The sequence below is a fragment of the Schistocerca piceifrons genome, chromosome 1 (genome assembly GCF_021461385.2).
Source record: "Schistocerca piceifrons isolate TAMUIC-IGC-003096 chromosome 1, iqSchPice1.1, whole genome shotgun sequence".
Taxonomy (NCBI): Eukaryota; Metazoa; Arthropoda; class Insecta; order Orthoptera; family Acrididae; genus Schistocerca; species Schistocerca piceifrons.
Window position 1 is genome coordinate 656,727,126 of NC_060138.1, and position 25,914 is coordinate 656,753,039.

Below are 25,914 nucleotides of genomic sequence, written 5' to 3' on the forward strand. Positions count from 1 at the left end.
TATTTCTGGAGATCAGTGTCAAGTTGTGAGTTCCACTAAGTGTTGTACACCATCTTTTTCTCCTTGATTGCTTGCTTGATTTCATCTGTCCACCACCAGGTTTGTTTATCAATTTATTTTCTTCCAGGTATGGTTTTTCCCAGTCACTGCTTGATGTATTTGTTCCACAGCACCTTTCCACATATCTTCAACCGACTGATCGGTCTTCACGGAGAAGTTTGCCAAGGCTGCCATCAACTTGTTTTGCTGGGTATTCGTTCGCCAGTACTTAATTCGCTGAGGCCCAGTTTTAGGTTTAGGTTTGGGTTGTACAACACACTTACGAATCTTGAGGACAAGCAATCGGTGTTGAGGGTCGATGCAGTCATATGCAATTACTTTGGTATCTGTTACCAGTTTCATGTCTTGTTGACGAACTAGCCAATAATCAATCTGAGTAGCATGACCTCCACTTGTATAAGTAGCCAGATGTGTTGGCCTCTTTTTAAAGAATGTGTTGGTCTCAATTAGATCATGAGCTTTTGCAAAATCGAGTATCCGACATCCATCATCGTTCCGCACGCCGAACCCATGTTCTCCATGGCACCGCATATATCCTTCTTCGTGAGCCCTGACATGTCCATTTAAATCTCCTCCAACAATGATGGACTCATCCTGAAGAATTGCTCGAAGGAGGGCGTCAGGACTGTTCCAAAACTTGTCCTTCTCATCCTCAGTGCACCCAGTTTGAGGTGCATAGCAAGATACAATGTGGGCAGTGATAGCTATTGAATCAATCTTGATAGACACCCTGCTGACAATGGTGACATTGTTACGGAAGTCCTGGTTGACGACTATTGCTATGCCTTTTCGTGTACTGGTACCATGATAGATGAGTTTGTAACCATCTCAGATTTATTTTGCCTTTGAACCTTTCCACTTGGTCTCCTGATGCAGGCAATGTTGACACAACTGTTTTTAAGCATTTCTCCTAATTCATCATGTCGGCCGGTCAATGAACCAATATTGAGGGTAGCAAATCTCATTAGTTGTTTAGGTTGGACTAACTTCTTTAACTACCTTGTCCATGAGTAGATAACCCTCGCTTATTTCTCACGTCACTTACGTGCAAGCGTAAGCTTTGGGGGACGCGTTAGCATGCTCCGAATTTAGAAGAGACATAGCCATATATGCAATAAAAGATTCCTCAACCGACGGGTCACTTCGTCAGTCGCTGAGGGCATTTTATAGCTACTGCCAGCATGTAATTAGGCTGCCCCTAACCTGGAGACTGGAAGCCTTTTGCAGCCACCCCCTCTGGAGTACAGAGGCTACTGCTAAATGGTATTTCCCTTCTCATTTAATCCCCACAAAGGAGGGTTGCCTCACCTGCCAACTTCGCCGTTCCGAAGTCCTTCTTCTCCGCTGTTGCTACAGTTGAGGTCTTCACCCGTAACCCTGGGCATGGGTTCAGTGTTATACCTGACGGGACTGGGTCCCTGCCTGAACTCAGTAATCCTATCATCACTCTGGCCTACTGAAGTGAAAGATGCCCAACCCCGCAACATGGACGTGACCGTCAGGAATTACCCCAGTGGAAGAATAGGGAAAAGGGCCCTACCTCCCTGGAGCCGGGTTAATGACTGTGTATGCTGCCACAATCAAGGTAGCTGCTGTTAATAACTGCACCTTTGTAAATGTTTCAAAATCTGAGTTTAGGCTGCAAAGACCTGCCCTTCTCTACAATTCAGTTCTGAGAGAAATTGCATGTCAATAGCGCTTCCCATGTCAGAAGTATTTGTGTTACAAGTGCTAGATGATTTTTTGTCTCTCTCTCTCTCTCTCTGTGTGTGTGTGTGTGTGTGTGTGTGTGTGTGTGTGTGTGTGTGTGTGTGTGTGTGTGTGTAGCAGAATACTGATATTATGACCTGTTGTGACTAGTGCAACTACTGCTATTGCTGTTCCAGCAACTGTCAAATAATGGCTTTAATGCTCCTCAAATGTAAGTTCAGTGGATGTGATACCAGGAATACTTAATGATTGTCCTACATACTGCATAGCTTGAAACACAATTGCAGATACCTGATGTCACAAGTCATTTGTCACAGTTTTTATGGACAGCACTTGTCATTTGCCAATGCACAAAACGTGGTAGACTTGCATGGAATAAATGTGACACAATTAATATGGTAACAGGTGTCGAGCAAGTCATGAGAACTGACACAGTCACAGCCCAAGCAAGAGTCTAGCAGGGGCAGCGGCAGCAGCAGAAGAGAGACATAAAGTTCACAGAGCAAAACAGAGTCCTCGGGTCCACATAGTCCATTATGTCCCTGCAAGATCCAGAAATACGTAAACACACAAGTGGCAAGCTGTGGATGGCCCTCTTTGGGCCCAGCGAACTGGCTTACATGGAATGTGGCCACACGGTTCACTCCAAACACATCACTGCATCCCCACAAGATTTGACAGTTACACAGGTCAATATAATTTACAATATCACTATGTGTCAGGGATTCTAAAAAACAAAAATCATTCAGACATATAGATGTGTGCAGATCTTTTGTGGATGATTTCACAATTTTGTCTTCAGAGCTGAAGGCTGTCTATTGCCCATGTGGTTGCTGAGGAATCTTGCAGGACAGTGGTATTTCACCTAGTGAAAACTTAATTGAAAAGTGGGGATAATAATTCTGACTATTCTCTCACACAGTTTTACAATCTTAATTCAGTATCTGGACCAGGGAATTATTAAAAATTGCAAATGATATCAGGAACTGTTCATTAAAAAACTGCTTCTGAAAGGACTCCATTACCATTTATGTAAAGTATGCTACATATAGAGTAAATGCAGCTTGGAATAAATTTGGGAAAGCTTCCTAAAGTCAAAGTTGAATAAATTCATCAATCCTGAAGATGGTACAGTTGTTTTTGTTCAGGCAGACAATGATTAATTTGCATTTACTGATAATCTTACAAGATAGTGAACAAAGATGTTGAATGTGAAGCAAAAAAAATCTTTTGCCAACGAAAGTGCAGCAGGGGAGTTTGTTGCATCAAAAAGAGATTTTGAAGCACTTTAAAATGATTTGACATTTGTGGGGCATAAACTGACAGCCTTCTTAAGTGATATTTTTCCACTAAAAAAGTGAAGGTACAGTGTGGAACACAGTTAAGGTCTTTTTTTTTTCCAAATACATACTTATGTGCGTTGTAGCTCTGTTGTGCAGTTGCTTTTCATTTGTCAGAAAATGTATGTGCCTGTAAATAGCAGTATTATTTGTTTCTAGATATCCCAGTAATCTAGTGACTTTTGCTATCCAAATAACTGAAATAAAAATTTGTGCATAATTAAAATTTCTTTTCCTAAAGTGAATTGTCTTTGATCAGCATGCTTTAGTAATCTAAGCCTGATCGGATTGTATTGACAGTACCGTTAATGCAGAGAATTTTGCTATGTTAAATATTTTTGACTGGAATAGCGCAAATGTCTGTCATTTCTTTTGTAGCTATAACCAGCCCTTTGGCAGAAAATGCGCAGATTCCAAACAGTAGAATGAGCCTGACCAAGAAAAGAAGGAAGAGCATGCAAATTGTTAATGAACAACCAGGTATGTATTTCCTTTCGCCAGTGCAGTGAGGTGGGGGCTATTAAAACTGTTACTATATTGTCTTTAATTGAATTAACTTTGCACCTCTTTTTTTAAAAGATGTGTTATTTTGTTGGGTAGGGGAGCACTAAGTAATCTATGGTCATGAGATTGCAGACATTATTGCAAAACGGAACAGTGAGAGAGAGAATGTCTTGCATTCAGTGATGCTGTTGGTGAGGGCAGTTATTAGTATTGAGCATGGGAGCCTAGATGTGAAACAATAAACTTCAGGTTATTTAGGCAATGAGCATTTCCAAATAATTGGAAAGAAGTATATTTCATTCCCATTTTGAAAAGGGATTGAGACTAATTCGTATGACCATAGACCTGTATTGATGACGTAAATTTCTTGTGGAATAGTGGAATATATGTTATAACTATATGGAGAACATAAATATCCTCTGTTGGAATGACACGAAGAACTTATGTTACTCAGCTCTCACTGTTTCATCTACAAGATCTGGAAGATAGTAAATAAGCTGCCAATATTTATTTGCTGTGCCACTCGTGCTCCGTAGCAGTGCCAATAACGTCAGCAGAAGTGTTGCTTGTGTACCACTGAGCAGTGCTTCAGAGTGGCCCCATGTGAAGCTGGTCTAATGCATCATGGAGAGGTTTACTGTTAACATTCAGAGAGATTACTTAGTAAGCAGCCTACTCTTTGGTTTAGTGATGATAGTGTTCTCTTGAGTAAAATATTCTGGAAGTAAAATAGTCCACCATTCAGATCTTAGGTGGAGACTATCCAGTTATCAGGAAATCAAATCTGGCATTCAGGAGTGTAGAGTGTTAGATCCTTTGATAGGGTAGGTAGGTTAAAGGCATTAAAAATGAAAACAGGAAAGTTAGTTATAGTGGAGATTATTGGAGTTTTGTGGCAGGAAGAACAGAACTTGTGGTCAGGTCAGTAAGGGTTACCAACACAAACTCAGTTTGGGGTAATGCAGGTGCAGTAAAAGTTTATATGCCAACTATCTCTGTAGTCGAAGAAAAAATTGAGACTGTGTGATGAGATACATGAAATTGAGGTAGTTAAGGGACACGTGAATTGTATTGAGTTTCTGAAATTTGATAGTAGGAAAAATAGTAGAACATAGTCTGGGGAATAAAAGTGAAAGACGAAGCTGCCTGGTAGAATTTTGCATGGAGCATAATTGAGTCATTGCTAATATCCTGTGTAAGAATAATGTGTACATGGAAGAGGCCAGGGGACAGAGGAAAATTTAAGGTTGATCATATAATGGTAAGACAGTCATTTTTAAACTTGAATTTAAATGTTGATCACAGACTGAAACTGAAGACATTGCAAAATAGTAGTAATATAGGGAGAGATGAGACTGGGATAAACAAAGGACCAGAGGTTGTTAAGAGTTTCAGAGGGTATATTGGGCAAAATTTGACCGACTCAGAGGAAAGGAATACAGTAGGAGGCTTGACTTCAGCTTGCCCATACACAGTGGGAGATTCACGACATCAAAGCTGGGGTCAGAGACAGAAATTCCTGTGACATTATTTTGAATGACCTGTCCACAGAGTACTTTGAGTCAAAGAACAAGTTCATGAGGGTAATGTCTTAGGCATCCTAGCTACAAGCAGACCTGAACATTTCAAATCGATTAACATAGAGGAGGGCATCAGTAATCATATTGCTGTAATAATATCGGTGACAATAGGTATTATATTAAGAAAGGTATGAAAATATCAGTGCTCAGAAATAAGGGATAGAACACAGATAGATAAAATTCAGAAGCATCTTTCAGTATGCCTTAGACAAGTATTGTGCAAGTGTTGCTTTAAGAATAGGGAAAGAGCTACTGTGATTCACTATTTAAAAGTTACTATATAAACATTCCAAATAAACAAAGAGAATTTCAGCACAGATGTAAGGGCAGTCAAAATACAGCTGACAAGTAAAACCTGAATGAGCATAAGGAGAGCAATGAGAGAAGTGATCAGTGACTGAGCGTAAAGTTTTGTCAGCAGATCTAATAACCGAAGGTTTTGTTGTCTTTGTAAAATCAGTAAGTGGATCAAAATCATCTGTTGAGTACTCAGTGGTTATTCTGGTACCAGAAAGCATGAATGCGAAAATGGCATATTTTGAGAAATAATTAAAGAATAGAAAAGTATCAACTATCTCTTAGTAATGGGAAGTCATCCGGAACTGATGAGATACCTGTAGGATTCTACAGAGACTATGAGAAAGAACTTGCTTTACTTTTAGCTGTAGTTTATCTTGGGTCACTGGAGCAATAAAAGGTGCCTAGTGATGGAAAAAATCTCAGGTAATTCCCGATTTCATTAAGGGTCATAGGACAGTTCCACATAATTATCAGCCTATATCCCTGATGTCAGTTTGTTGTAGAATTACAAAGCATGTTGTATGTCCACTTATTGTGATGATGTTGGAGAGCAAAATGTCCTGTAAAAAAAGTCAACATGGATTCTGCAAACAGATGCAACTCAGCTCTCACTGTTCTTCCATGAAATTCACAGTGCTGTAGACATCTGCACTCAGGTTGATGGAGTGTTCTTAGACTTCAGAAAATACAGTCAAACTGTCATTTAGTGTTAAAAAAAAGCTTACTGAGTACCAAATCAGATTTGCAGCTGGATTCAAGACTGCCTTGCAAATATAATTCTTAATGGCACACAATTGGCAGGTGTAAAGGTAATGTCAGGAGTAGAAGGGGAAGCAAGGAAAGACTGTTACTGTTTGCAATGCATAGTATGATCTGAAAAGCTTGTAAGGTTGTTGCATGATATGTTGTACTAAGAAATAATTGTTGAGGTAAAAATTCAATACATTGCGCTGTTTTCGAGTTGATTGGTATTGAAGTTGGTCAATCAAGTTGTTGCATGTACAAACTCCAGCAGCCCACCAGATACGATTAGTGTCAGTTGTTCTCATACTGTAGATGACAGAGCACAAGTCTGCTCAGCCTTTGGTTCAGGTTCAGTCTTTACTAATGTCCCATGTCGAATTTTTATATCATTGTTTTGTTCGGTTTTAGGTAACTAAACTAAGAACAAGTTTTGTGATACAATCTCTGACTGTCCGATAGACTAACTTCAGTGCTAATTATTTCAGAAACAGTGCAACATTATCAACATTCCCTGTACACTGTTTCGGCAATTATTTGTAATTTTGTGTTTGTAATGTGCACCTGAAGTCAGCCAAAACAAATCCTGCTCATCAAGTCTTTCGTACAGTGCCCAGCATTTGTTGATTTCCCGTTACAAACAAAATTATTTTTAAAACAGAATTTTGTATCTCCATTTGATAGAGCATTTCCAAATTAGCCCAGAGCATTATTTATTTCATCAATATGTATTAACTGGGAAACTAAAACATGAAGAATAACAAATACTCCAGCAATCCTGCCCTGGCCCTCGCTGACTGCTACGGCCATGCGGAAGCACTGCTAAGTCACTGCTAGAGTATTGATCATGCTTCATGTTTTACTGTTCCAGTTAATATGCTGCAAAAGCGAACTTGCAAATCCCTACTGAAACATCAGTGTACGAGCGGTCTGGTGGATAATGTTTGATGCTCCTTGAAGCTGTTTGCAGATTGTATGTAAGAAGGTGGCAATGCCAGATGACTGACGATTTGCAGGGAGACGTGCTGCAGATTGTCGAATAGTGCAGGGACTGGCCTTTGAACTGGAATGTAAATAAATGTAACATTTTGGACATACAAAGCAGAAGAAATCCACTACTGTAAAATTATGCTATTGGTGACAAATTTGCTGGAATCAGTAACTACAGTAAAATATGTAGAGTTAACCATCTGGAGCAGCCTCAGACAGATTGAGCACATGAAGCAAATTGTAGGAAAAGCAGATGCTAGGCTCAGACTTATAGAAAGTCTTACTGAAATGTAATTCAGTCAGGAAAGTAATGGCTTACAAATTCAACAATTTTTTTTATTGTGCATCAGTCTGGCAGCCTCACCAGTACGGATTAATGGAAAAGAGATCAAAGAAAAAATGGTCTGTGATATGTTTCCTCACGGGATCATTTAATTGGCGTGACAGTGCTACAGTGAGGTTAAAGAAATTCCAGTGTCAGACACTGCAATAGGAGCTTTGTGCATCATGGAGAAGTTTACTATTGAAATACCAAGAGAGTATGCTCCAAAAAGAAATGTCTCATGAATTGACTGCATCAAGAAAATTAGAGAAATTTGAGCTAATGCGGATATCTGCTGACAGTCATTATTCGTATGCGCCATTCGCGATGTAAGGGGGATGATGGCATAAGATTTACATCATGTATAGTGGTATCAGAAGCACCCCTTCCACACACCATAATGTGGCTTGCAGACTATAGATGTAGAAGGTGTCCCTTAACCTCTGCAAGTGCTTTGAACTAGAGTCTAAAGTGTTTTTAAGCTGGTGTTACACAACGCACCTATTGTATACAGTGTGCACCAGTAGATCAAGTGCAAAAGTGTGGAACTGTCATCTTTGTTGTTAGCCCTGTTACACGATACATTTAACGTGTCAATTTTCACCAGCAGGGTTGTGTGTGTCATCAAGTGTGAAAACTGGTATTTTTTATAAAGCTGATATTTACTCATATTGAAGCTTCTAAGATGTCTAGGTTCATACTTATTAATCAGTTATTGTCATGTTGTGCAGCTAGAAAGAAATTACATTATTATTATACAGAATTAGGGATTAAAGTGTTTGTTTTATGTCATGCTGGTAGACAAATCATTATCTATTTTTACATTTCACAGCATTTTAAAAATAGCAGACACAATTATTTATCGGGCATTTGCCATGGCAAGGTGCACCATTGTCATTAAGGGAAGCACAGACTGACAACGTAATACCAGGAGCAGAATATGGCTTCAAAACTGGCTGGGAAGAAGGGGTCAAGGCATGGACTTATACCGGGTGATCAAAAAGTCAGTATAAATTTGAAAACTGAATAAATCACGGAATAATGCAGATAGAGAGGTACAAATTGACACACATGCTTGGAATGACATGGGGTTTTATTAGAATCAAAAAAATACGGAAGTTCAAAAAATGTCCAACAGATGGCGCTTCATCTGATCAGACTAGCAATAATTAGCATAGCAAGGTAAGACAAAGCAAAGATGTTCTTTACAGGAAATGCTCAATATGTCCATCATCATTCCTCAACAATAATGTTGTGAAGAGCACTGTAAAGCATATCTGGAGCTATGGTGAGGTATTGGCATCGCATGTTGTCTTTCAGCATCCCTAGAGATGTCGGTCGATCACAATACACTTGCGACTTCAGGTAACCCCAAAGTCAATAATCGCACAGACTGAGGTCTGGGGACCTGGGAGGTTCTCAAGAACTCTCACATTTCTCGTTTGCTTACCACAAATGAAAACAATAACAAACAAAAACCCCACTCAAAATGCTGTTTTCTGTGCATTTGTACATAAACGCCTTCTACTGTGCATGCGGAGATCCACAGTAAAACAGAATTATTGCTGTTCCTCCCCAGTGGATAACCTGTCTGCTAAAATTGCAGCTTCGCCCATTCTACCACTTGTTGGTAGGCCATCTGCACCTGACCCTTACCCATTAGGTCTTTATTTTTAATAGATACTTACTTTATTATGTGAAAAAATGTTTTCACATTTAGGACCAGACTTGCTTTCTGTCTGGTAAGATGTCAGATGTTCTTTTGAGTCCTCAAACCATGTCTGAAGTGCAATACCTTAACATGTTGTGTACCACATCTGTTATTTAAAGAAATTTAGGGTGTTTTTGTTCCCATATGATAAATAGAGGGATTTCAGATTGAACCTAATTTTTACATTATCAGTTTTCTTCGATAACATTAATATAGTTGTCTTTAAAAACTGTGTGTTTATTTTTCATATTCATAGCTATCGAAACTGCTCCTTTACTGTTTCCCGTTGGTCTGTATATGATGCATTATAGATTTATATATTACTTTTGGATGAAGGTAGAAGGCCATAGGAGCATGTGTGCGTGCGTGGATGCAGGAAGCTAGCAACTTTGCTTTCTTTTGTATGTATGTGTCAGCAGCTCATTGCTTCAGCTTTTCAATAAGTGGTCTCCTTTAATCCAAAGGTTATTATGTTCTACAAGAACTTTCATGCAAGATTTATATATTATTGTTGTTAAACAGGTACCCCCACTGTTTCAACAGAAACGACACAAACTCCAACAAGGAAATCTATCCATATTAAAAGAAGTGTAGGAAAGGAAGAGCAGAATTACGAACCAGGTGTGTAAGCCTTTTTCTTTTGTATGCACGTGTCAGCAGCTTATTGCTTCAGCTTTTCAATAAGTAGTCTCCTTTAATCCAAAAGTAATTATGTTCTACAAGAACTTTCATGAGAGATTTATATATTATTGTTGTTAAGCAGGTACCCCCACTATTTCAACAGAAACGACACAGACTCCTACAAGGAAATCTATCCAAATTAAAAGAAGTGTAGGGAAGGAAGAGCAGAATGACGAACCAGGTATGTAAGCCTTTTTAACAACTGTTTTGTAAAATGACTGGAGATGCAGATTAATAATATTCCTAAAGAAGAATTTGCAACTTGAGCTTCAGAATGCCTTCAGAGAACAGTTTCTAACATAAACTGTTCTACTTCTTACACGTCTTGGGAAATTAAAGTTCCCTCAAGGCAGTGTTGATGTAGGAGTGGTTTGTGCATGTGATTGCACTATGATTCAGGTTGTGTGTTGAACTGTTGGTCCCCATAATTAGGTATTTCTGGCAAATCGTAAAGCCAAGAAAGAATACACAGCATGGCAAAAATTATCAGAGCAGGTGAATAAGAGAACTAATAGCAATTTTTTTAAGTTTTTATAATGGCAAAACCTACAGTTTGACTAAATTTCTAAAACACACACACTAATAGCCAACACTACCCTAATTCAAGTAGAAAAGTGACTGTATCAGCATTTACATCTAAATTCAAGAGGAAAAGTGACAGTATCATCCTTTACATATTCTGTAATTGCAAGAAACTAAAAGGAAAAGAAAAAGATTAAAATCATTTAATTTTGTGGGAAAAAAATGTTGCTGCTATCAGGTATACTCAAGGACTTCAATATAGTAGTTCAATGTTATTCATATTTTCAAAATATTGATTCACTGTTTATTAATTCAGTATATAACTTAAGTCTTTGAGTGTCTGGACTCATGAGTAAGTGACCTTATGTTCATTAAAAATAATATAAAAAACTGGGTGTTTCTTATTTTTCTGCTTAACCAAATATACATACTGTGTAAAACATTGCACCCACTGTGTGAAACGTGGTAACCTTCAGCAGGATCCTCTTGAATGGTGAATGTTCTATCCATCGTAGTAGCAAGGCAGCACATTTAGAAAATGGAATACTAATTTAGTGCATTGCAGTCACCCTCCAATAAGACCATGCACAGCAAAATATTATTCTGTTCAGATTGGCCTTGTAGTTGAACACCCATTTACTTTATCTTGCAGTTTTTCTATTAACTGTTACATTGTGATTTACAGAGTTAAAGATATTGTGAAAGCTGCAGTATTTGTGTGTAATATAACAGTATTATTCAGTCCTATTTTTTCTTTTCGTTTTACAGATATACCGTGTATCTTGGTTGAAGATTCTCCTGGCGGGAAATCAGGTAAAAGAAAAACGAATAAGAGGAGGAGCAAGTTGGAGGAGCAAAATGAAGGGACAGGTATGTCATTGTTGTATCAAATGCCATTTTTATGGGCTAATTGACAAGAGAGAAAATAATATTGGTAATACGTAGCTGGAGAAATGCTTCAGAATGGTTGTGCGTTTTAATACAGAACCACGTGTCAAATATAATATAAGGTTTTGGAGCTCAATATGTATACAAAGAATGAACACTACACATTATGCGTTTTCAGATTCTTATATCTGCAGTTATTCTTTCTTTCAAAATTGTTGCTATATTTTTTGGGTGCTATACCCCATAGCCTTGAACTTCTTAGCTGTACTTCGTTTTGTATATGAAACAATTTCAAAGAGAGTTTTTGCATACTGAAGTCCGAATCTTTATATGATTTTGCCGTGTTGTGCGCAGCTGTCCACGATAAAGTAACCGAAAGTTTCTCTTTTATGCACTGTCATATCTTTCTAAAAGCAAGAAGTTATGTACTGCCAGTGCCGGCTGAATGATTTCCTATAATTTTTTTATTTTATTTTTTTACTTGCACAATCTTATTTTTGAATGGAGTATTGTAAAATTGTTTTGTAGGAAATATTTCTTAAACATTGTTCAGTTGCATCTGGCTGTCCAAACATGATAGTACTATATTAAGAACAAAAATATGAAGTATCTGCACTACGAGATGGTTGCCTAATTTTGCCTCCTTTTTCAACACTTATAAATGCGGCATTGAGAGAAATTTCCTCATTTTCCATTGAACCTGATCTTTCCTCTTCTTAATACCTGCATGTTTTTGAAGCTTACTGTATCGTGCTCATACCCTAAACTAACCATCCTGTTAGCACTGAGTTTCCATTATAATTGCCACTGAACTAAAAATAAACTACTTTGAATTTTTATTCCTATATAAATTGCCCAAGTATACTCGGAATTTTAAGTTTCTATCAAAATAATAAAAATGAGATAACTTGGGGTTTTAAGTTAATGGGTTAATCTGCTCCCTAATGTTAATAATTCCAGTTTTAGGAGTTTTCTTTACCTGAATGTATTTTTCCTTAAAAATCTGTAGAGTAGTAGCTTTATAAAGCACATTTGTATCATTTGTACTCTGGCTGAGCCTGATCAGACTTCGTGGGAGCTTTGGTCTAGGATTGCCTCCATTTTGGCATCAGTAATCACGATGTCTCAACAGGGTTGAGTAGAACTCATTCCATTTGTCATGAGACCCTTTCACCTGGTGCGTAGGATACTGTTCCTCCTCTGCTAGTTTATGTTTAAAAGCATTAATGTTTGATCTATTCAGTGTTCGTTTGTGCCGAATAACCTTTATTAATTTTGGCACATCTGAGTTTATGTACTCTTATCACTTGGGAAAATTGATCAGAATGATGAAAGTCTAGGCTATTATAATTTAGCCTTATCTATAAAAGTTCTGCTGATTATGCTAAAATCTTTTCTAATGTAACGTGTCGGTCACACTAGTGTCCGAGCTTATTATTTTTACAAGATTATATGAGCTTAATACATCAGCAAGCTTCAGATTCATTGTACTATTTGAATTTACACCTGTTTTAATTGCCAAATATAGTAAGATCATTAGGACCAGTCACAGCAACTACCCTACTATGTCATTCATAAAGCACATTACATCTGCATTAGGAGAGTGATACACCCCAATCACTTTACACTTAGCTAATGAAAGATCATTACTGTGGAGCACACCACCTGTCATTTCAATTGGACATTCTGTGGACTGGTGTTCAAGGAAAGATACTTTTTTAAATGCTATATGTTTGCTAACATAAATTGCCACACCATAACCTTCATGGCATTGCCTGCAATAATTATTTGCTACAAAGTAATCTTTTAATCTATAATATACCATTTTTGCTCGATTGTAAGCTGAGTTTTTTTTTCCCAAATTCATCATTCGAGAAATACGAGGCTGTCCTGCATTCACAGATAACATTTTGGCGACCGAGCCCAAGCATAGGTCGGGTGACAAAACTGCTTCGAAACGACCGCACCCAAGTATAGGTCGGACGACTGTTGCACACCGCTCACTGCCTATTAGCCATCCAGAAGCAGACCAGCTACTGTGGTAGTGCTGTATGAAACACCTGCCTATATGCCCCTTGACTGCTGCTCCCCTCTGTGTTCTGGTTTTACAACTAGGTCAAAACAAACAGCAAGACATACATAGCAGCTTCCGCGACACGCTGCGCCATTGTACATTTGTGTATCTGTGAGTTTCAAACATTCTCGTTACTGTTTGCCATTTCTTGTTAATTTTTCTCTCAAATATGTCATGTTTTCTGAGTGAGAAAGAAATTTTGAGAAGCCTTAGAAGAGGAATTTGACAATTCTGGTTCTGAGTGGGAAATGTCTGAATGTGAAGAGAATAAACAGGATTCAGATACAGGTAATGAGCTGTCTAGTGCAGTTTTCCCTCAGTATTATTATTACGACTTATATTGCTCAAGTTGCTTCAGTTAGCTTAAAATTTATTTCTGTTCATCTCATCTATCTTGCAGAGCAATTTGATGAGCCTGCATCTGTGCAGCCGGTGTTTACTGAACAAAGTACATCCTCAGCAACACAGCTGTCTGTACCTCCAACAAAGAGGCAATGAATTTCACAGAAAAAAACCACTTATGCTGAATTAGGCTGGAAATTTGCTGACGGTCAGCCTACTGTGCCACAATTTGTAGAGAAAAGTGGAGTAATGGCAGCTGTTCGTGAGAATTCCGCTTCTCTCAATGTGTTTTCGATCTTTTTCCCCCGATTCCATTACGAAACACACAAAATCGGAAACAAACAGATAGGCAAAGTCTGTTTATGACAAACTCAAAGCATCTACCAGGGTAAAGCCGCACAGCTTTTGTAAATCTACATCTACATGGATACTCCGCAAATCACATTAAGTGCCTGGCAGAGGGTTCATTGAACCACCTTCACAATTCTCTATTATTCTTGTATAGTGTGCAGAAAGAATGAACACCTACATCTTTCCGTACGAGCTCTGATTTCTCTTATTTTATTGTGGTGATTGTTCCTCCCTATGTAGGTCGGTGTCAACAAAATATTTTCACATTTGGAGGAGAAAGTTGGTAATTAGAATTTCGTGAGAAGATTCCGTCACAACAGAGAACGCCTTTCTTTTATTGATGTCCAGCCCAAATCCTGTATCGTTTCTGTGACACACTCTCCCATATTTCGCGATAATACAAAACGTGCTGCCTTGCTTTGAACTTTTTCGATGTACTCCGTCAGTCCTATATGGTACAGATCCCACACCGCGCAGCAGTATTCTAAAAAGAGGACGGACAAGCGTAGTGTAGGCAGTCGCCTTAGTAGATCAGTTACATTTTCTAAGTGTCCTGCCAATAAAATGCAGTGTTTGGTTAGCCTTCCCCACATTATTTTGTATGTGTTTCTTCCAATTTAAGTTGCTCATCATTGTAATATCTAGGTATTTAGTTGAATTTACTGCTTTTAGATTAGACTGATTTATCGTGTAACCTAAGTTTAACGAGTTCCTTTTAGCAGTCATGTGGATGACCGCACTCTTTTCGTTATTTAGGGTCAACTGCCACTTTTTGCACCATTCAGATATCTTTTCTAAATCATTTTGCAGTTTGTTTTCATCTTCTAGTGACTTAATTAGTCGATAAACGACAGCGTCATCTGCAAACAAGCGAAGACAGCTGCTCATATTTTCCGTCAGTTACTATGAACTGTGACCACTCTGACAGGAAATCACAAATCCAGTCACATAACGGAGACGATATTCCATAAGCACGCAATTTCACTACGAGCTGCTTGTGTGGTACAGTGTCAAAAGCCTACCGGAAATACAGAAATACGGAATCAATCTGAAATCCCTCGACAGTAGCACTCAACACTTCATGTGAATAAAGAGCTGGTTGTGTTTCACAGGAACGATGTTTTCTAAACCCATGTTGACTGTGTGTCAATAGACCATTTTCTTCAAGGTAATTCTTAATGTTTGAACACGTATGTTCCAAAATCCTGCTGCATATCGACATTAACGATATGGGCCTGTAGTTTAGTGGATTATTCCTTCTACATTTCTTGAATATTGATTTTAGAGATTGGATTTACTTTCATTCCAATTGATCCGTAGTGATGAGGTCCTCCAGGATGTAGAACATGTCAGAAAAACAATAATACATGACATATATTTACAACTCAAACAAATAAGCTAATGTACCATTCCACAGGTCCCAAGTGGAATGATCATCATTTTTTTATGAACACTATATGAAAGAAACATTTTACAAATAGTAATGCACTGAATTTAAAATAAAAAAAGTTTATTTATTTATAAGGTAATAAACATGTAATACAACTAATACAATACTTATTTACAATGAACACATTACTGCACTGAAATGGTGCAGAAGTTAGATTGTACGTGTCCGGAAAACTTTAGCTTGGCTTGATGAATTGCCCCAAAAAATAATCAATCCCATATGACATTATGAAATGAAAGTAAGCATAGTATGCCAGCTTTTTCATTTTTATATCCCCTATGTCTGACACAATTCACATTCCAAATAGAGATTTGTTAAGACGCTTCAGCAGTTCTGTGGTGTGCTTTTCCCAGCTGAATTTATTATCAAGCTGTGTGACCTGTGCAATTTTCCAGTCTTTGGGTACGGATCCTTCGTCGAGCGAATGGTTGTATATGATTGTTAAGCATGGAGCTAATGTATCAGCATACTCCGAAAGGAACCTAATTGGTATACAGTCTGGACCAAAAGACTTGCTTTTATTAAGTGATTTAAGTTGCTTCACTACTCCGAGGATATTTACTTCTACATTACTCATGTTGGCAGCTGTTCTCAATTTGAATTCTGGAATATTTACTTCGTCTTCTTTTGTGAAGGCATTTCGGAAGGCTGTGTTTAGTAACTCTGCTTTGGCAGCACTGTCTTCGATAGTATCTCCATTGCTATTGTGCAGAGAAGGCATTGATTGTTTCTTGCCGCTAATATACTTAACATACAACCATAATCTCTTTCGATTTTCTGCCAGGTTTCGAGAAAAAGTTTCATTGTGGAAACTGTTATAAGCATCTTGCATTGAAGTCGGTGCTAAATTTCTAGCTTCTGTAAAAGATCACCAGTCTTGGGATTTTGCATCTGTTTAAGTTTGACATGTTTGTTTCATTGTTTCTGCAACAGTGTTCTAATCCGTTTTGTGTACCAAGGAGGATCAGCTCCGTCGTTTGTTAATTTATTTGATATAAATCTCTCAATTGCTGCTGATACTATTTCTTTGAATTTAAGCCACATCTGGTCTAAATTTATATTATTAATTTGGAATGAGTGGAGATAGTCTCTCAGGAAGGCGTCGAGTGAATTTTTATCTGCTTTTTTGAATAGGTATATTTTTCGCTTATTTTTTGAGGATTTGGGGATTACAGTATTCAATCTCGCTACAACAACCCTGTGTTCATTAATTCCTGAATTGGTTTTGATGCTCATTATTAAATCAGGATTATTTGTTACTAAGAGGTCAAGTGTGTTTTCACAACCATTTACTATTCGCGTTAGCTCATGAACTAACTGCTCGAAATAATTTTCAGAGAATGTGTTTAGCACAATTTCGGATGATATTTTATGTGTACGTCCAGAATTAAACATGTATGTTCGCCAACATATGGAGGGTAAATTAAACTCTCCACCAACTATTATCGTACGATTCGAATATGTGTTTGAAATCAAACTCAAGTTTTCTTGAAACCTTTCAGCAACTGTATCATCTGAATTGGGAGGTCGGTAAAAGGATCCAATTATTATTTTATTGTGGTTGCCAACAATGAGCTCTGTCCATACTAACTCACAGGAAGTATCTGCTTCAATTTTGCGACAAGTTGAACTACTTCTAATGGCAACAAACACGCCATCGCCAATCGTGTTTAGCCTATCCTTTTGGAACAACGTTAGGTTCTTCAAAAAATTTTGGCTGAACATATATCCGGCTTTAGCCAGCTTTCAGTGCCTATAACGATTTGAACATCAATGCTTTCTATTAGCGCTCGGAGCTCTGGTACTTTCCAAACACAGCTGCTGCAATTTACAATTGTTACACCAATGGTTCCTGTATCTATGTTCTTCCTGTGTTCAGCCTGCACCCTTTGTGACTGAAGCCCTTCTTGAGTTTTCCCAAGACCCTCTACCCAAAAAACTGCCCAGTCCATGCCACACAGCCCCTACTTCCCGTGTAGCCGCCTCCTGCATATAGCGGACACCTGACTTATTCAGTGGAACCCGAAACCCAACCACCCTTTGGTGCAAGTCATTGAGACCCTCCACTCGGCTCTGTACCAGAGATCCGCAGTCGGTCCTGCCGACTATGCTGCAAATGGTCAGCTCTGCTTTCATCCTACAAGCAAGACTGGCAGCCCTTACCACTTTTATTAGCCACTCGAAACCAGGCAGCCCTTACCACTTTTATTAGCCACTCGAAACCAGAGAGAATCTCTTCTGATCCAAAGTGACACACATCATTGCTACCTACGTGAGCAACCACCTGCAGTTGGCTGCACTGTGTGCTCTTCGTGGCATCCAGGAGGACCCTTTCCACATTTGGAATGACTCCACCCAGTATGCACATGGAGTGCACATTGGTTTTCTTACCCTTCTTGTCCGCCAAGTCCCTAAGGGGCCCCATAACGCACCTAACATTGGAGCTCCCAACTACCAATAATCCCACCCTCTGTGATTGCCCAGATCTTTGTCCCCCCTGCGGGTTCGGGGGTAAGAATAGGCCCGCGGTATTCCTGCCTGTCGTAAGAGGCGACTAAACGGAGTCTCAAACGTTTCGGCCTTCTGTGATGGTCCCCTCTTGGGTTTGACCTCCTTTTTTCTTCCAAATTTCCGTCGTCAGTGCGTGCCATTTGGGGAAGGACACCTTACGTGGTGTTTTTGTATTGGTCCATCATGCTCCACCATCTTGCATGTTACCTGTTGTCGTGGGGGGGGGACTACGCCCAACATCTTCTGGGTGGTCTCCTCCTCGCCTTGTGCGCACTCTTCTTCTTAGCGCCTACGACAACTGTGGACCCTTTAAACACCTAAAATCCAGCACGGTAGCCAGTCCGTTGTGGTGGGGTCGTCATGTACCCTCTTGGTGGTAGCCCCCTGACCACGCAGGGATCGCACTACAGATGCCTGAGCTGTTTCCTCCCCATGCATGCCAAGGAGTACGTGCCCATCTTGTCTGGGGCACGGGGACTCCGGGCAACGGGATATCGGCCAGGTACCCGTTGCTTTGGCTGGGTGGCGCCCTTGGGGAGAGCCCTCGTTCGGAGTAGGTGGCATCTGGGCGGATGTGGCGCAATGAAGCGCAATAAATCACATCAAGCTGGTGGTCGCACGGCCACCAGCGTCTCTAAGCGAGGTAGAGTCGACTTCGATGCTGCGCAGTATGACCCTCAGACGTTCCCCTCGTTGGCTGCGCCATGGGAGGGACGCCGATCTAGTGCCAAGCGGGAGCCTTACGTACCACAATACCTTGTCTGCAGCAGGACTGATGGTGACTCCTTTCTTCCGACGAAGCCTATGTTTTTTGTGGAACACCTGGAGGATAAGTTTGGGGAAGTGGCGGGGTTGTCAAAAATGAGGAATGGGTCCATCCTCCTCAAGACGTCCTCCCCAGCCCAGTCACGAGCGTTGCTCTTGTGTGATAAGCTGGGTGACGTCCCTGTTACCGTCACTCCCCACAGTAGCTTAAATATGGTCCAGGGGATTATTTACCATCGTGACCTCTTGTTGCAATCCGATGACGAGCTGAGAGCCGACTTGGAACGACGTGGTGTGCATTTTGTCCGTCGTGTCCATCGAGGACCCAAGACAAACAGGGTGGCCACCGGTGCCTTTATCTTGGCCTTTGAGGGTGATGTCTTGCCCGAGAAGGTCAAGGTGATGGTTTACCGTTGCGATGTCAAGCCATACGTGCCTCCCCCGATGCGGTGCTTCCAGTGCTGGAAGTTTGGGCATATGTCCTCCCGTTGCCCATCCAGCGCTACATGTCGAAATTGCGGACGCCCCTCTCATCCTGATTCTCCATGTGCACCTCCGCCTGTATGTGTTAACTGTGGGGAGCACCACTCTCCATGCTCGCCGGATTGCCCCGTTCTTCATAAGGAGCGGAAGATCATGGAATTTAAGACCCTGGACCGGCTTACTTATCGAGAGGCTAAACAGAAATATGAAAGGTTGTACCCTGCTTCCCTTCGAACATCTTATGCTGCAGCCACGTTATCGTCGCCCGCACGGGCGACGGTTGTCGCTTCATCTGTGCCGCCTTCAGTGGGCCCTCGGGGCCATGTATCTCTGTCTGCCCCCCTCGTGCCTGGGGGCAAGCCTTCCTCTCTTGCCCCCTTAGCAGTTGGGGGCAAACCCTCTTCTGTCGCTCCCCCCAAGCTTACTTCGGGAGTGACATCTGCTCCACAACCGGGAGGTTCGATTCCTCCCCCTCCTTCTCCAGCGGCGTTGCCTCCGCCGGTTCCTCTCTCGCGGAAGGGGTCCCTCGGGGCTCTCCCTTCCTCCGTTTCTTCTCCTTCCCAGCCAGATGTCAGCCAGTGGCTGAAGGTTCCGCCACCTGCTGGTCGTAGGGCTTCTGCGTCGTCGTCAGCCTCCGACGCTCCTTCAGAGAAGCTCTCCCAGCCCTCTCACCCTAAGGGCAGACGCGAGAAGAAGGAACGGAATGTGTCCAAGAAGAAGGACGTTCCGGCGGTTTCAGCACCGCCTGCTGTACATAGTCGTGGCTCCGGGGATGAGGTGGAGATCCTCGCCTCTGCCGCGGATCTCGCCCTCACGGAACCCTTGGGGGCCTCTCCTATGGACTCAGCTGACTCTCCCCCAGTGGCGGCGGTTGGCTCTGAAGCGCTGTCTGCCTCTTAGTCGCATTCACGCCCTCCCAGTCCCTTCCTGCTTCCATTCTCCAATGGAACTGCGGCGGTTATTTCCGCCACCTGCCAGAGCTCCGGATGCTTCTGAGTGATTCCCCTGTTCTCTGCATTGCTCTGCAGGAAACTTGGTTTCCTGCACTGCGGACCCCCGCCCTTCACGGTTATCGGGGATACTATAAGAACCGTGCTGCCTGTCAACGAGCGTCAGGTGGGGTTTGCCTCTTTGTTCACCACTCTGTCTGTAGCTCGCCAGTACACCTTCAGACGCCTTTAGAGGCAGTTGCTGCCAGGGTTGAGCTCTCGCCGGCTATTACTGTATGCTCTGTTTACATTCCTCCGGATGGGGAGCTCCCCCGCCATGTCTTGGCTGCGCTGCTGGCTCAACTCCCGCCACCATTGCTGCTTCTGGGCGATTTCAATGCCTCTATGGGGTGGGACTGTCTCCGATGATCGCGGTCGGGCCGTGGAGCATGTGTTGGCTCAGCTCGACCTTAGCCTCTTGAACACCGGTGCTCCCACACATTTCAGTGTGGCCCATGGCTCGTTCTCGGCCATCGATCTCTCTATTTGCAGCCCTGGACTTGTCCCATCCCTCCACTGGAGGGTGCATCCTGACCTGTGTGGCAGTGACCATTTTCCCATCTATTTGTCACTGCCACAGTGTCATTCTTCTGGGCGCTTGCCCCGCTGGGCTCTCCACAGGGCTGACTGGCCAGCTTTTACTTCCGCTGTAACCATTGCGTCTCCCCCACAGGGTGACATTGACGAGGTGGTCCGTGTTTTCACCACGTCCATCATTTCGGCGGCCGAGGCTGCCATCCCCCGTTCCTCTGGCCTCCCTCGGCGGAAGGCTGTCCCCTGGTGGTCGCCGGAGATTGCTGAGGCTATTCGCGACCGTAGGCGGGCTCTCCAGCGTCATAGGCGGCACCCGTCTCTGGAGACCCTCATCGCCTTTAAGAGGCTCCGTGCCTTCGCCCGTCGTCTTATTGCACGGCGTAAGCAGGAGTGCTGGGAGAGGTACGTCTCCTCCCTGGGCTCCCGTGTCTCGTCCTCGCACGTGTGGTCCCGGATCCGGCGGATTTATGGCTCCCAGACCCCTATGGGTGTCCCTGGGCTCTCCTTGGACGGCGCTGTCTGCACGGACGCTGCCGCCATTGCTGAACGGCTAGCCACGCACTTTGCTCAGAGCTCTGCGACTGCCTCCTATCCCCCCGCCTTTCGCTCTCTAAAGGAGCGAGCCGAGCGGACGCCGTTCTCATTCCACACGCGTCTTTCTGAAACATACAATGCTCCTTTCAGCGAGAGGGAATTCCTCGCCGCCCTCGCCGATTGCCCTGATACAGCACCAGGCCCAGACAGCATCCACGCGCACATGCTGAAGCATCTCTCCAGGGACTGCCAGAGACACATTCTCGCGATATTTAATCGCATTTGGAGCGAAGGCATGTTCCCGTCGCAATGGCGGGAGGGCGTTATTGTCCCCATCTTGAAACCCGGTGCGGACCCACTGGCGGTGGACAGCTATCGTCCCATTACCCTCACCAACGTTTTGTGCAAATTGCTCGAACGTATGGTGGGGCGGCGTTTGTGTTGGGTCCTTGAGTCGCGCGGTCTCCTCGCTCCATCCCAGGGTGGCTTCCGTCGGGGCCGGTCTGCAGTGGACAATTTGGTGCGGCTGGAATCTGCTGTCCGTACGGCTTTTGCCCGACGTCAGCATCTTGTTGCTGTATTTTTCGATCTGCGGAAGGCGTATGACACCACATGGCGGCATCACATCCTCGCCACGTTGCATGGGTGGGGTCTTCGTGGTCGGCTCCCGGCTTTTCTTCAAAACTTTTTATTGCGCCGCTCTTTCCGGGTGCAAGTCGGTGCCACCTCTAGTTCCTCTTATATACAGGAAAATGGGGTCCCGCAGGGCTCGGTGTTGAGCGTCTCCTTATTTTTAGTGGCCATTAATGGTCTGGCAGCAGCAGTGGGGTCGTCGGTGTCTCCTTCTTTGTATGCCGACGACTTCTGCATCTCATTTAGCTACGGGAGTCGCCGAACGCAGGCTGCAAGTCGCCGTTCGCAAGGCAGCATCATGGGCACTGACTCATGGCTTTCAGTTCTCTGCTGCCAAGACTCGAGTAATGCACTTCTGCAGGCGTCGGACGGTCCACCCTCATCCTGCACTTTACCTCGACGGCCACCTGCTTGAAGTGGTGGACACTTGCCGCTTCTTGGGACTCGTGTTTGATGCCCGGCTCACATGGGTTTCTCATGTTACTCAGCTGAAGCAAAAATGCTGGCGGCACCTCAACGCCCTCCGCTGCCTTAGCCACACGTCTTGGGGTGCAGATCGCTGCACGCTGCTGCGGTTGTACAGAGCCCTTGTGCAGTCCCGGCTTGATTATGGGAGCCTGGCCTATGGGTCTGCGTCCCCCTCAGTGTTAAAGTTGTTAGACCCCATACACCACTGTGGGGTTAGGCTTGCCACTGGCACTTTTCGCACCAGCCCCGTGGATAGTCTACTGGTGGAGGCCGGGGTTCCCCCACTGCGGATTCGCCGCCATCGTCTGCTTGTCGACTATGCTGTCCACGTTCATTGCTCGCCAGATCATCCCAATCGTCGCCTGCTTTTCCCTGCTATGGTCCTCCATCTGCCCGAACGGCGCCCTAGGTCTGGGCTTTCCATAGCTGTCCGTGTCCAGTCCCTGCTGTCAGAACTGGGGTCATTCCCTCTTCTGCCTCCCTTCCGGGTCCGTACACCTACGCCTCCCTGGTGTTTGTCCCGGCCGTCCGTCCGTCTGGACTTGGCACAGGGACCCAAGGACTCGGTTCCGCCTGTGGCCCTCCGTCGCCGTTTTCTTGCTCTCCTCGCCTCATTTTCGGACTGTGAGACTGTCTACACTGATGGTTCCCTGGTTGATGGTTGCACTGCCTACTCTTTTGCTCATGCTGCTCATGTTGAGCAGCGCTCCTTGCCGGCTGGCTGCAGTATTTTTACTGCAGAGCTGGTGGCCATATTGCGCGCTCTTGACCATATGCGTTTCTGCTCAGGTAGGTCCGTCGTGATCTGCAGTGACTCCCTGAGCAGCCTTCAGGCCATCGACCGCTGCTATCCCTCCTCTCCTCTGGTGTCCTCCATTCAGGAGACTGTTTCCGACATTGCCCATTCTGGTCGTTCGGTGGTCCTGGTTTGGACGCCCGGTCATGTTGGCATCCCAGGGAACGAACGTGTAGACAGGCTGGCCAAAGGGGCGATCGACGCCCCGGCTTTGGAGATCGGCCTTACGGCTCGCGACCAGCAGATGGTGTTGCGCCGTAAGCTGATTGGGATGTGGGCTGCTGAGTGGCGTGGCATGACAGCCCCGAATAAACTGCGGGCTGTCAAGGAGACGACCGCCGTGTGGCGTTCCTCCCTGCGGGCTTCTCGCAGGGACTCGGTAGTCCTGTGTCGGCTGCGCATCGGCCATACGTACCTGACGCACGGCCATCTCTTGCGTCAGGAGGATCCCCCCCTGTGTCAGTGTGGGTCCCGGCTGACGGTCGGCCACATTTTGCTGGAGTGTCCTCGACTGCGCACACTCCGGCAATCTTTTAATCTCCCGGGCACTTTGGCTTTGGTTTTATCTGACGATGCCTCCAGGGCTGATGACGTTTTAAATTTTATCCGTGGTAGTCCGTTTTATGGTTCGATTTAGGGAGGTCCTGCACCTTTCCCTTTCTGTGTCTTTTGTCCTTGTGTCTGTTGCTGTTCTGGTGTGCCGTGAGATGGTTGACTCTTTCCCATTTTTGTTCTCGTGGTCAGTCAACCAGTCTCCGACCATCTTCCTTTCTTCTGTTTCTTTCTGTCTGGTGTGCCTCTGTCCTGTTCTTGTTTGTAGTGTTTGTTGCTGCATTTGTGTTCTTTTAGCGCCTGGGGGGACGTCTCCTCCCCCTTTGGTTTTTACCTTCTCCGTCGATTTTGGGCTCGCCTGATTTTGGAATGGGGGACTGATGACCTTCGCTGTTTAGTCCCCCTTAAACATCCCAACAACCACCACCACCAGATCTTTGTGGGTGGGAGTAAAGCTACATGAAATGGATTTGTTCTCTGGCATATTTATGCACATGTGTCTTGTGGAGAAAAAAAAAAAACTGACAGATTACTGTTCTACCAACAATTTTATTTCAACCCCTTTCCCTGGTTCTGTTATGGCCAGAAACATTCAAAGCAATATTATCAAACGTGCATTTGGATGACAATGCAATGTACGTTCCGAAAAGTCAACCTCAGCATGACCCCATGCATAAAATCAAGCCAATCCTGGATCATTTCTTATTAGAATCACAGAAGTCATTCTACCAATCAGAAAACCTCACTATTCACGAAGGCATGTGTGATTTTTGTGGAAGAGTGGTATTTCGGGTTTACGTAAAAAATAAACCTAACAAGTGTGGAATCAAGATGTTTATTGTGTGATATTCCAAAACTGGTTATGTTCTTAGATTGGAGGTATATGCTGGGAAAGGAACACAAGGCAACTCCTTAATACCACTATTTGAAAGGTTGCTAGCAGATTACCTGGGAAAAGGCCACACTGTTTACATGGACAGATTTTATAGTTCACCAGCAGTATTCGATTTTCTGTGGCAACGTAAAACAAAAGCAGTAGGTACATGCATGACTAATTGGAAAGAACTACCAAATGAAATTGGTTCCAAAAAAACTGAAAAGATATGAGTCTGTGTCAATGAGGAGGAATCATCTGCTTTCTTTGAAGTGGAAAGACACAACAGATGTACTATGCCTGTCCACTGTGCGTAAAATGACCAGCTCTGACACTTCTGTTCATACAAAGGAAAGTATCAAAGTAAAATCAAAACCAGATACCATTCTTGACTATAATATTTACAAAACAGGGTCGATAGGAGTGATCAGAAGATTTCTTAATATGCATTTAGGAGGAAACAGATGAAGTGGTGGAAGAAATAGTTCTTCCACATGCTTATAATGGCTGCAATAAATGCATTTGTCTTATACTGGGACGCTGGGACTCCTGCTCAAAGAAAGAGCTGTACAAATTTGTAACTAGACAATGTACCTAGTGAAACTCACAGCAACAGACTTCTAGGAGAACACTTTGCAGAAAAAATTCCAGCCACTGAGAAGGAGCATCCAACTACAGTGTGCAGAGTTTGCTCTGAGAAAATGAAAAAATCTAGTGGTAAAGCAGCTAGGAAGGAAACTAGCTGGTGATGTCCAGACTGCAATGTACCACCCTGGATGCCAGAATGCTTCAAAATCTTCCACATTGAAGCTAATTACCTGTAAATTTACACAAAACTAAAAAACACACTTTTTGTGAAACCGAAATCATACATTTTGTATTTGTTATTAATTTTATCATCAACCAATATAATTAAAATAAACCTTAAAGACTGTTCTTTCATAATATGTTTTCTGTTTCAAGATATCTTAATAGAAACATGCAAGCGACGTTTCAAAAAACGCTAAAAATGGCCGGTCCACTGGACCAAGAGTGTGTCTAAGCTGCCGGTCTTCAAAGTGTTAGAGTATTGCTACTGAGGTCAACGTTTTTGCATTGTTCTGGTTGTCGTACATTGTCAGGTGAAGCTTTGGCTATTTAGATTCTGCATAAATTGAGTTTGAACAATCCTGGAGGGTAGGGCTTAACAAGGAATACTTGCATTTGAGT

At 43.0% G+C, this 25,914-nt stretch overlaps 1 protein-coding gene across 5 annotated transcripts in view; it reads left to right on the plus strand.

The window, feature by feature from the left end:
* LOC124786517 overlaps window positions 1-25,914 on the plus strand; it is a 196,657-nt gene that overhangs the window by 113,445 nt on the left and 57,298 nt on the right. For 2 of the 5 annotated variants that reach the window (XM_047254269.1, XM_047254272.1), the window contains exons 10-13: window positions 3,489-3,590; window positions 9,781-9,879; window positions 10,019-10,120; window positions 11,230-11,331. In XM_047254269.1, the coding sequence (XP_047110225.1) occupies window positions 3,489-3,590; window positions 9,781-9,879; window positions 10,019-10,120; window positions 11,230-11,331 (405 nt within the window). The remainder of the gene's footprint in view (window positions 1-3,488; window positions 3,591-9,780; window positions 9,880-10,018; window positions 10,121-11,229; window positions 11,332-25,914) is intronic. The other 3 variants (XM_047254271.1, XM_047254274.1, XM_047254273.1) reach the window with 3 other exon arrangements.